At 40.0% G+C, this 12,127-nt stretch overlaps 1 protein-coding gene across 2 annotated transcripts in view; it reads right to left on the reverse strand.

The window, feature by feature from the left end:
• The window catches only part of XYLB (xylulokinase), a 370,041-nt gene that overhangs the window by 15,182 nt on the left and 342,732 nt on the right, over nucleotides 1-12,127 (reverse strand). For both annotated transcript variants that reach the window (XM_044293861.1, XM_044293862.1), the window contains exon 18: nucleotides 4,126-4,220. In XM_044293861.1, coding sequence (XP_044149796.1) covers nucleotides 4,126-4,220 — 95 coding nt within the window. The remainder of the gene's footprint in view (nucleotides 1-4,125; nucleotides 4,221-12,127) is intronic.

The raw sequence follows: 12,127 nt of genomic DNA on the forward strand, positions 1-12,127 counted from the left end.
CCCATTTTAGAATTTATTTTACAAACTTTGTTAACCCTTTAGGTGTTTCACAAGAATTAAAGAAAAATGTAGATAACACTTTTTTGCCAGATTTTCAATTTTAATTAAAAAAAATTCTGCTAACAAAGCAAGAGTTAACATCCAAACAAAACTGAATATTTATTACCCTGATTCTGTAGTTTATAGAAATACCCCATATATGGTCGGAAACTGCTGTATGGGCACACAGCATGGCACAGAAGGAAAGGAACGTCGTATGGCTTTTGGAAGGCAGATTTCACTGGAATAATTTTAAGTTGCCATGTAACATTTAAAGACCTATGCACCCCTAGGTCTTCTGCGCCCTGCCGTTTGCAATCACAAATGGGGTGTTTCTGTAATCTACAAAATCAGGGTAATAAATATTGAGTTTTGTTTGGCTGTTAACCCTTGCTTTATTACTGGAAAACATGGATTAAAATGGAAAATCTGCCCAAAAAGTGAAATTCTGAATTTTCATCTCGTTTGTAAAATCAGTTTTGAATACCTTGAGCGGTGTAGTTTCTAAAATGGGGTCATTTTTGGGTGGTTTCTATTATGCAAGCCTCACAAAGTGACATCAGACCTGAACTGGTCCTTAAAAAGTGGGTTTTGGAAATTTTCTGAATAATTTCTAACGTCCCCAAAATTTTTTAATGTCATTCACAAAATGATCCAAACATGAATTAGACATATGGTGAATGTAAAGTAATAACTATTCTACTATAAAAGTAGAAAAATTGAAAATTGCTAATTTTTCCACATTTTTGGTAAATTTGGTATTTTTTTATAAATAAAAATGAAATGTTTTGACTCAATTTTACCACTGTCATGAAGTAAAATATGTGACGAGAAAACAATCTCAGAATGGCCTGGATAAGTAAAAGCGTTTTAAAGTTATTTCCACATAAAGTGACATGTCAGATTTGCTAAAAATGGCCTGGTCCTGAAGGTAAAAACTAGCTTGGTCTTGAAGGGGTTAAAGTACTTGTAATTACACTGCGACAATGGGCAGATTAATGAAGACGAAGTAGCACTCGCATGGAGCGATGACTCCTCTTCAAACAGCGGATGTACTGTGTGTCAGACCCTGCTGATCAGATATTGATGATCTATCCTGAGGATAGGTCATTAACCCCTTCACGACTGCAATACGTTTATATACGTGATATTTGCCAATGCCCCGTGCAGCTATCACGTCTATAAACGTCAAACCAGCTCTATAATCCAAGCGCTGCAAAGCGCTTGGATTAAAGCTTCTGCCCGAGCCCTGCTGCTGTCACGGACAGCATACAGTTCAGTAATGCCGGCAAGGGACCAATCAGAGTGGCCCCTTGCCGGCAATCGATCCGATTGGCACAGACTAACCAATTGGATCGCGGCAGTGAAAAAATGCCGGTTTCAGGCTCTGATCTGCGCTCTGCAGATCAGAGCCTGAAATCAGATAGTGTCCTCATGCCCCCCCGGTCTGTGCCCCTCCAAGCCCCCCTTGTGTCCGCCTGCCACCTGCAGATCATCTCCTGCTCTCCTGCGCTCATCTCCTGCCCTGATGCGGTCCTCCACCCCCCTCCCTGCCCCATTCATGCTCCCCGCCCCTCCTGTCCCAGCCTCCCTCAATGTTGCTGGCCGTACATACCCTACTGCCCCCCCTTTCCAGCACTGCCCCCAGTCCCCCTGCTGTGTGTGATGGCGGTGGCTCCATTCCTGAGCCGCCGCCATCAGCAGCGAGTGTCAGCTCTATTCTGACACTCTGCTGTAACCCCATAGATGCCGCAGTTGCGGCATCCATGGGGTTAATAGAGGGAGGGAGCTCCCTCTCTCAACCATCGGGGCTGCCGCGCTGCGATGGCAGCACCCGATGGTTGCCATGGCAACCGGACGCTTTGCAAAAACGTCCGCTGTTGCCACCTACAGGGCATCTAATAGTATTATACTTTGCAATGCAAGAGCATTGCAAAGTATAGTACAACCATCAGCCCACTGGATCTTCATGATCCAAGAGGGACTTGATAAAAAAAGAAAGCGAAAATAATAAAAATGAAAAATAAAAAAATAAATGAAAATGTAAATTAAAAAGAATGCCTTTTCCTATAAAAAAAAGAAAAAATTAAATTAAATACACATATTAGGTGTCACCACGCCCGTAACGACCGTCTCTATAAATATATCACATGATAGACCCCGTCCGATAAACACCATAAAAAAAAATAATAAACAGTGCCACAAAAGCAATTTTTGTCACCTTACATCACAAAAAGTGCAACAGCAAGTGATCAAAAAGGCTTATGACCCCCAAAATAGTACCAATCAAACCGTCACCTCATCCCGCAAATAATGATACCCTATTTAAGACAATCGCCCCAAAAATTAAAAAGCTATGGCTCTCAGACTATGGAGACACTAAAACATCATTTTCTTGGTTTCAGAAATGCTATTATTGTGTAAAACTTAAATAAATAAGAAAAAGTATACATATTAGATATTGCCACGTCCGTAACGATCTTCTCTATAAAACTATCACATGACCTAACTCCTCAGATGAACGCTGTAAAAATAAATAAATGAAAACTGTTCCAAAACAGCCAATTTTTTGGTCACCTTCCCTCATAAAGTGTAATAATGAATAATCAAAAATTCTTATGTACCCAAAAATGGTACCAATAAAAACCTCAACACTTTCTGCAGAAAACTAGCCCCTGTACAAGACGATCGGCAAAAAAATAAAAAAGATATGGCGTTCAGAAAACCAATCCAGCAAAATCTGCCTTCCAAAAACCGTATGGCATTCCTTTCCTTCTGCGCCCTGCCGTGTGCCCGTACAGCAGTTTACAACCACATGTGGGGTGTTTCTGTAAACCGCGGAATTAGGGTAATAAATATTGAGTTTTGCTTGGCTGTTAACCCTCAAGTTTGTAAAATCAGTTTTGAGTAACTTGAGGGGTGTAGTTTCTACAATGGGGTCATTTATTGGGGTTTCCACTATGTAAGCCCCACAAAGTGACTTTCAGACCTGAACTGGTCCTTAAAAAGTGGGTTTTGGAAATTTTCTTAAACATTTAACGAATTGCTTCTAAACTTCTAAGCCTTCTAACGTCCTAAAAAAATAAAATGACATTTCCAATTTGATGCCAACATAAAGTAGACATATGGGGAATGTTAAGTGATAAATATTTTATTAGGTATCACTTTCTGTTTTAGAAGCAGAGAAATTGAAATTTGGAAAATTGTGAACTTTTCAAAATTTTGGATACATTTGGGATTTTTTCATAAATAAAGGTGAAATATATTGACTCGAATATATGACTATCATAAAGTACAATGTTTCACAAGAAAACAATCTCAGAATGGCTTGGATAAGTAAAAGTGTTCCAAAGCTATTACCACATAAAGTGACGCATGTCAGATTTGTAAATTTTGACCTGGACACTAGGGCATCAATGACCCTTGGTCATGAAAGGGTTAATATACTGTATACTGCCTGCAAAGCCCCTTTAATGCCATAAGAGGTCTGGACATCCCCTACTCTGTAACTTTATGTGGTCTGCCACTATGTGACTGGTTCCTAAACGCTAACCGACTTGCTGCAATGCAACAGGTATTACAGTGTAAGGGTCCATTCACACATCCGTGTGTGTTTTGCAGATCCACGGATCTGTGGATCCGCAAAACACGGACAGCGGCAATGTGCGTTCCGCATTTTGCGGACCTCACATTGCCGGCACTAAGAGAATATGTCTATTCTTGTCCGCTATTGTGGACAAGAATAGGACATGTTCTATTTTTTTCAGGATCGGAATTGCGGACCCGGAAGTGTGGGTCTGCAATTCCGGATCGGGGTCGCACGTCGTGCGGCCCCATAGAAATGTATGCTGAATGGAATTTCGGATGTGTCAATGTAGTCTTATTCTGAAATTCAGTGAGCTCCTTAAAATGAGCCATACTTTCACAAATGTCTGTAAAGGCAGATGGTATGCTAGTGGCTGGATTTCACCAATGCGGAAATGTTACTGAATGAAACACCCGAGTGATTCAGCAGTATGTCCCAAAACTTTACTCCATGTACACACTTAATACAGTACCAGTTCCTTACATATGTAAAATATTTACCTTGTCTGCTTCAGGTCTTGGGGTAACTACTAATTTATGCTGCGGTGCTTTTAGAATGTCTGCAAAAGTTGAGGATGAAGACAGCGATGCAAATCCTGAAACAGATTGAAAAGGTAAAATAAATATGAGTTCTTCTCAATGGTCATATGGGACTATGGGATCATTGTCTTAATTACAAACCTTTATATTGTATCTAGCCAGTCTTGCAATTACATTACAAAGGAAAACTGTTGTACATATGGATGCATTCCTTCCCATCAATGACTACTCCTCTAGCCCAGCCGGCAGTACACAGGCAGAACTAATGGCATGCTCTGAAGCTGCTTAGGTCTATTCTTCTATGAAGGAGTTCCAGAGAACGTCATGTTATTCCTCTTAGTCCTGACATTGGCGTAACATGCATTGCACATTGATATACTGTAGCATAGGCCAGTAGAGCAATTTTTAGTCAAGTGAAGTATTTTAGTATAATGGTGCTTCATCTCTAAAGTGCTCCAATTTTAAGAGGATTGCCTTGTAAAAAGATTATTTCTAAACTGTTCTATAAAAATAATAATTATTGATGATGGCTTATACCTAGTATGTATACACCGATGAGCCATAATATTAAAACCACTGACAGGTGATGTGAGATACACTGGGGGAGATTTATCAAAACTGATGCAAAGGAAAACTGGCTTAGTCACCAATAGAAACCAATAAGATCCTACCTTTGATTTTTTTTTTTTTAGCTACTTAGGAAAATGAAAGAATCGTTCTGATGGGTTCCAATGGGCAACTTAGTCAGTTTTACTTTGCACCAAATCTGATAAATCTATCCCATTGTCATGTTACAATTCTGCCTGTCAAGGGGTGAGATATATTAGGCAGCAAGGTTCAGTGATTCAGGGATTTGGACAAGGGCCAAAGTGTGATGGCGAAAAAACTTGGTCAGAGCATCTCCAAAATGGCAGGTCTTGTGGCGTGTTACCAGTATGCAATAGCTAGTACCAAGTGGTGCAAGGAAGGACAATTGGTAAACAGGCTAGAGGGTCAAGGATCATTAAAGGCTATGTGCACCTTTGGGGACATTTATTTATTTTTATGATTGCATTTTACTCATTTGGTGCTAAAAATCATTTTTTTTAATTGGTCTTTATTAAAAATATTGAGTTGTTCTGTTACAAAGGGTTAACTTTTTTCTAGCTGTGTGCATCCTACTTTCACTTTCTGCTGGTCATCTTATAACCCTTATCTCTACATTACAAGGTGATAAACACTTATTTAAGCCACATTCTCTGTCTGACGGAAGAGATAGAAAATTCATTTATATACCTGCTTCCACAAAATACTGATTAAGAGCTGAATATACCTGCTTCCACAAAATATTAATTAAAGAGTTCTATATACCTATTTCCACAAAATACTGACTGAGGGTGCGATACAACTGCTTCCACAAAATACTTATAAGGGGTTTAATATACCTGCTTTAAAAAAATACTGATTGAGGGGTGCGATATGCCTGCTTCCACAAAATACTGATTAAGGGGATTGATAAACCTGCTTCCACCAAATATTGATTGACGCCTGCGATACACCTGCTTCCACAAAATACTGATTAAGGGGATTGATATACCTGCTTACACCAAATATTAATTGAGACCTGCAATATACCTGCTTCCACAAAATACTGATTGAGGGGTGCGATATACCTGCTTCCACAAAATATTTATTAAGGGGTTCTAAATACCTGCTTCAACAAAATACAGATGGAAGGGTGCAATATACCTGCTTCCACAAAATACCGATTAAGGGTTTTTATATACCTGCTTCCACAAAATACTGATTGAGGAGTGCGATATACCTGCTTCCACAAAATACTGAATAAGGGGATTGATATACCTGCTTCCACCAAATATTGATTGAGGCCTGCGATACACCTGCTTCCACAAAATACTGATTAAGATGTTTGATATAGCTGCTTCTACCAAACATTGAATAAGGGGTTCTATACACCTGCTTCCAAAAAATACTGATTGAGGAGTGCGATCTACCTGCTTCCACAAAATATTGATTAAGAAGTTCTATATACCTATTTCCACAAAATGCTGACTGAGCGTGCAATATACCTGCTTCCACAAAATACTGATCAAGGGGTTTGATATACCTGCTTAAACAAAATATAGATTGAGGAGTATGATATACCTGCTTCCTCCAAATATTGATTAAGGGGTTCTATATACCTGCTTCCACAAAACACTGATTAGGGGAATGATAATACCTGCTTCAACAAAATACTGATTAAGGGGTTCTATATAACTGCTTTCACAAAATACTGATTGAGAGGTTTGAAATTGCTGCTTCCACCAAATATTGAATAAGGGGTTCTATATACCTGCTTCCACAAAATACTGATTAAAGGTTTTTATATACCTGCTTCCACAAAATACTGATTAGGGGATTGATATACCTGCTTCCACCAAATATTGATTAAGAGGTTCTATATAACTGCTTCCACAAAATACTGATTGAGGGGTGTGATATACCTACTTCCACAAAATACTGATTAAGGGGATTAATATACCTGCTTCCACTAAATACTGATTAAGGGATTTGATATACTTGCTTCCACAAAATACAGATTGAGGAGTGTGATATACCCGCTTCCTCCAAATACTGAATAAGGGGTTCTATATACCTGCTTCCACAAAATACTGATTAAGGGGATTCATAGAGCTGCTTCCACAAAATACTTATTGAGGGGTGCAATATAACTTCTTCCACAAAATACTGAATAAGGGGTTTGATATACCTGCTTTCACAAAATACTGATTGAGGGGTGCGATATACCTGCTTCCACATAATATTGATTAAGGGGTTCTATAGACCTGCTTCAACAAAATACTGATTGAGGGGTGCGATATACCTGCTTCCACCAAAAATTAACGGGGTTCTATATACATGCTTCCACAAAATACAGATTGAGGGGTGCGATACACCTGCTTTCACCAATTATTGATTAAGGGGTTCTATATACCTGTGTCCACAAAATAATGATTGAGGGTAGCAATATATCTGCTTCCACAAAATACTGATTGAGGCCTGTGATACACCTGCTTCAACCAATTACTGATTAAGTGGTGCGATATACCTGCTTCCAACAAATATTGATTAATGAATTCTATAAACCTGTTTCCACAAAATACTGATTGAGGGGTGCGATATGCCTGCTTCCACAAAATAATGATTAACCGCCTCCGGACCAGCTAACGCACGGATGCATTCTGGAGGCGGTCGATTCATTCCTCCTGGATGCATCCGTGCGTCATCTCGCGAGAGGCGAGACTTCCTGTGAACGCGCGCACACAGGCGCGCGTATTCACAGGATCGCAAGGTAAGAGACAGGATCTACAGCCTGCCAGCCAGCGTTCATTTTTTTTAACCCCTAACAGGTATATTAGACGCTGTTTTGACAACAGCGTCTAATATACCTGCTACCTGGTCCTCTGGTGGTCCCTTTTGCTTGGATCGACCACCAGAGGACACAGGTAGCTCAGTAAAGTAGCACCAAACACCACTACACTACACTACACTCCCCCTGTCAGTTATTAACCCCGGGCATCTGCATCCGTGAGGGGCATGGCGAGTTCCTAGAATTTTTTTTTTTGTCACAAGTTAGCGGAAAATTATGATTTTTTCTTTTTTTTCTTACAAAGTCTCATATTCCACTAACTTGTGACAAAAAATAAAAACTTCCATGAACTCAGTATGCCCATCACAAAATACCTTGGGGTGTCTTCTTTCCAAAATGGGGTCACTTGTGGGGTAGTTATACTGCCCTGGCATTTTAGGGGCCCAAATGCGTGCAAAGTAGTTTGAAATCAAAATCTGTAAAAAATGGCCGGTGAAATCCGAAAGGTGCTCTTTGGAATATGGGCCCCTTTTCCCACCTAAGCTGCAAAAAAGTGTCACACATGTGGTATCGCCGTACTCAGGAGAAGTTGGGGAATATGTTTTGAGGTGTCATTTTACATATACCCATGCTGGGTGAGAGAAATATCTCGGCAAAAGACAACTTTTCCCATTTTTTTAAACAAAGTTGGCATTTGACCAAGATATTTATCTCACCCAGCATGGGTATATGTAAAATGACACCCCAAAACACATTCCCCAACTTCTCCTGAGTACGGCGATACTGCATGTGTGACACTTTTTTGCAGCCTAGGAGGGCAAAGGGGCCCACATTCCAAAGAGCACCTTTCGGATTTCACAAGCCATTTTTTACAGATTTTGATTTCAAACTACTTTGCACGCATCTGGGCCCCTAAAATGCCAGGGCAGTATAACTACCCCACAAGTGACCCCATTTTGGAAAGAAGACACCCCAAGGTATTTCATGATGGGCATAGTGAGTTCATGGAAGTTTTTATTTTTTGTCACAAGTTAGTGGAATATGAGACTTTGTAAGGAAAAAAAAAAAAAAAAAATTCATCATATTCCGCTAACTTGTGACAAAAAATAAAAAGTTCTATGAACTCACTATGCCCATCAGCGAATACCTTAGGGTGTCTACTTTCCAAAATGGGGTCATTTGTGGGTTTTTTCTACTGTCTGGGCATTGTAGAACCTCAGGAAACATGACAGGTGCTCAGAAAGTCAGAGCTGCTTCAAAAAGTGGAAATTCACATTTTACCCAAACCTTTTTTTTTGACCCAAACCTTTTTTTTTTATCAAAGACATGTAGAACAATAAATTTAGATAAAAATGTATATATGTCGTTTTTTTAGAAACATTTTACTACTGAAAGTGAAAAATGTCATTTTTTTCCAAAATTTCTTTACATTTCGATTAATAACAAAAAATGTCAGCAGCAATGAAATACCACCAAATGAAAGCTCTATTAGTGAGAAGAAAAGGAGGTAAAATTCATTTGGGTGGTAAGTTGCATGACCGAGCGATAAACGGTGAAAGGAGTGTAGTGCAGAAGTGTAAAAAGTGGCCTGGTCATTAAGGGTGTTTCAGCTACGGGGGTTGAAGTGGTTAAGGGGATTGATATACCTGCTTCCACCAAATATTGATTAAGGCCTGCGATACACCTGCTTCCACAATTACTGCTCTTCGCTAGGGACTTTGGAACAGGGTCATTTTGAAAATGACAGGCAGAGGAAGCGGCGGGCCATTCCGCAGGGGTGGTAGGGGTCTCCTTTCACTTTTATGTCTCTTTTGATTTATTGTCGCCTTTGGTGTACCACACAAGTTTATGTATATGCCTTGTAGAAGTATGTATGTGTGTATATATATATATATATATATATATATAACACTATTACTCTTTGTTCTGTAGTGTCTGATGAAGGCTAATATAGCCGAAAACGCGTTCACGTGTATGTCACATATCACCTGCAAAAAATAAAATTGCAACCAAAGTATACCTCTCACTGCTGTGATTTTTATTATACTAAATTCTGGGGTGGGAACCCTATGCACAGCGGAGAAAACCCGGTGTGAACCAATTTGTTCTACATATTACGTTTCCCTGATTTGGAACACACCAGGACCACCAGAAATGGCCGACAACACCTTATCCTTTGCAGATAATGAGATTTCATCCGTTCTGGCACAAGTCACCTCATCCAGTGATTTCCTCCAGACATCGGCAGTTGAACTGCAAGAAAGAGATCTTGAACGTGAGACCAAGAAGCTGCAAAACTTTGAACTACATAGTGTCACGCTGGCCGAGTACCTCAAAACCAAGATGATCCCTAGGGGACTACGTATAAGGACACGTCCGACGTTCTTCAAGGACAATCCAGAATATTGTACCAAATTCGAACAGATTCTCAATAAGTGTTCGATAGATATCATGACGCTGACTTGATGTACATCCATTCAGCTATGACGGAACTAAAAATTAAGATTCGAGCTATAGAATCACAACTGCTTGACCTCCTATCTAAAGATGAATACAATAATCTACAAGAAAAGGTAGCTACTATCCTCCTGGAAAGACGAAAAGAAATCGAATTCAGTAAGAAAAAGAAATTTCTGAGAGATACAGAAGACTACAAGAGCAATAGAATCTACCACTGGCCCGACTCCACCGGATTTCGTCCGAGGAGAAGTGGAAGAGCATCCTCCATGGACTCACAGAGATCAGCTTCAAGCCAAGATTCCCGTCATCCTGATGAACAACGTAGACCGAAAAATACCCGTAGACCACCTAGAACTGGGACATCACAACAGCAAACGTCATCCATCACTACCAGATCCCAGGTACCGTATGATTCAATTATCACACACTCTACACATTTGTCACCATCATCTGAGTCACTGGTGATTAATATCTCCTCGACTCCCCTCAGCCCATCAGAACTGACTTTATTACAAAGAGGACTATCTTTCTGTCCCTCATACGGTCTAAACAGTTTTGAACTGGAACTTGATTTACTACGTTTCTTCAGAAATATTCGCCTTCGAGCACATTTCGAAGACGAAAATAGGGAAGTATATCCCACTCCTGATAAGGAAGGTTCGCTTATATCATCTCGGGACTTAGGCTTACGTACCAAAAGTACATACATGCCCCCACGTAATCAACCAGCCGTGGAAACTTTTATTAAATTAGTACAAAGAGACACTGATACTTTTATTAAAGGAGTCAGAGAGGGCCAATTACAAATACATGAATAATTTGACCAATACGGAAAGAGTATCCCTTGAGGCACTAAAACGGGCAAAAAAGTTGATTTTGAAACCAGCAGATAAGGGGGGAGCACTTGTCGTGATGGACAAAATTCAATACGTGGCAGAAATGCACCGCCAACTAAATGATACAGCAGTCTATAAAAAATTTGACCAAAACCCCACGGCATCTATAGCCACCCTAATCAGCAATACCCTTAGACATCATCATACCAAGGGCACCATTGATACTTCAACTGTCAATTTTCTAACCAAAACCCACCCCATTACACCAGTTTTTTATGTACTACCCAAAATCCATAAAAATCTCCATCATCCTCCGGGTCGACCAATAGTAGCATCCACTGAATCCATACTATCTCCTCTGTCCATTTTTCTGGAGAAGGTCCTCACCCCTCATGTTAAACGTACCACATCCTTTCTCTTGGACACTACCTCATTTCTCAAATTAATCAGACAATTGGATCCATTACCATCCAACACATTTCTTGTTACCTGGGATGTCACTAGTTTGTATACCTCTATCAAACACGAAAAGGGCATTGAGGCAGTAATGACTATGTTGACCAACACCGATTTACATAAAGACATCATCTCACTATGCCTTGACCTCCTCAAGCTAGTACTCCATCACAACTTCTTTATGTTCCAGGACACATTTTACTTACAGGTACAGGGTACCGCTATGGGGTCAAACGTGGCCCCTCCTTACGCAAATTGTTTTATGGCACATTTTGAGACCACCTATATATACCCATCAGATCTCTTCATAACACACTGTAAGCTATGGAAAAGATACATAGACGACATTTTTTGCATCTGGACTGGAACAGAAGAATCACTCCTTATATTTCATAATCATTTAAACTCCGTCTGGCCAGAGATCCAGTTCACTATCCACCACAGCAACTCATCAATAGCCTATCTGGACACAGTCGTCACCATAAATCCCCAGGGTAAACTCAAAACTGATCTATATCGCAAACCGACTGACCGTAACAGCTTACTTCATTTCTCCAGTTTCCATCCACCCATGACAAAAAATCTTTACCATATTCACAACTTAAAAGAATACAGACCATAGTAGATGATCCCTTCATACTTACAGAAAGGGAGGATGAGATGAAACAGAGGTTTAGGACCAGGGGTTACCCAGAACACACCCTCAAGACTAACAGCAGAAATAGGAACCCAAGAAATAATAACAAAAGAATCCCATTTGTCCACACCTTTCATCCTAGCTCCAACAAGGTTTTACATATCATCCGCAACCACTGGCCAATTCTCAAGAAAGCGTATCCGAAAATAGAGGAATTTCATA

This window comes from Bufo gargarizans, chromosome 5 (genome assembly GCF_014858855.1).
Source record: "Bufo gargarizans isolate SCDJY-AF-19 chromosome 5, ASM1485885v1, whole genome shotgun sequence".
Lineage (NCBI taxonomy): Eukaryota > Metazoa > Chordata > Amphibia > Anura > Bufonidae > Bufo > Bufo gargarizans.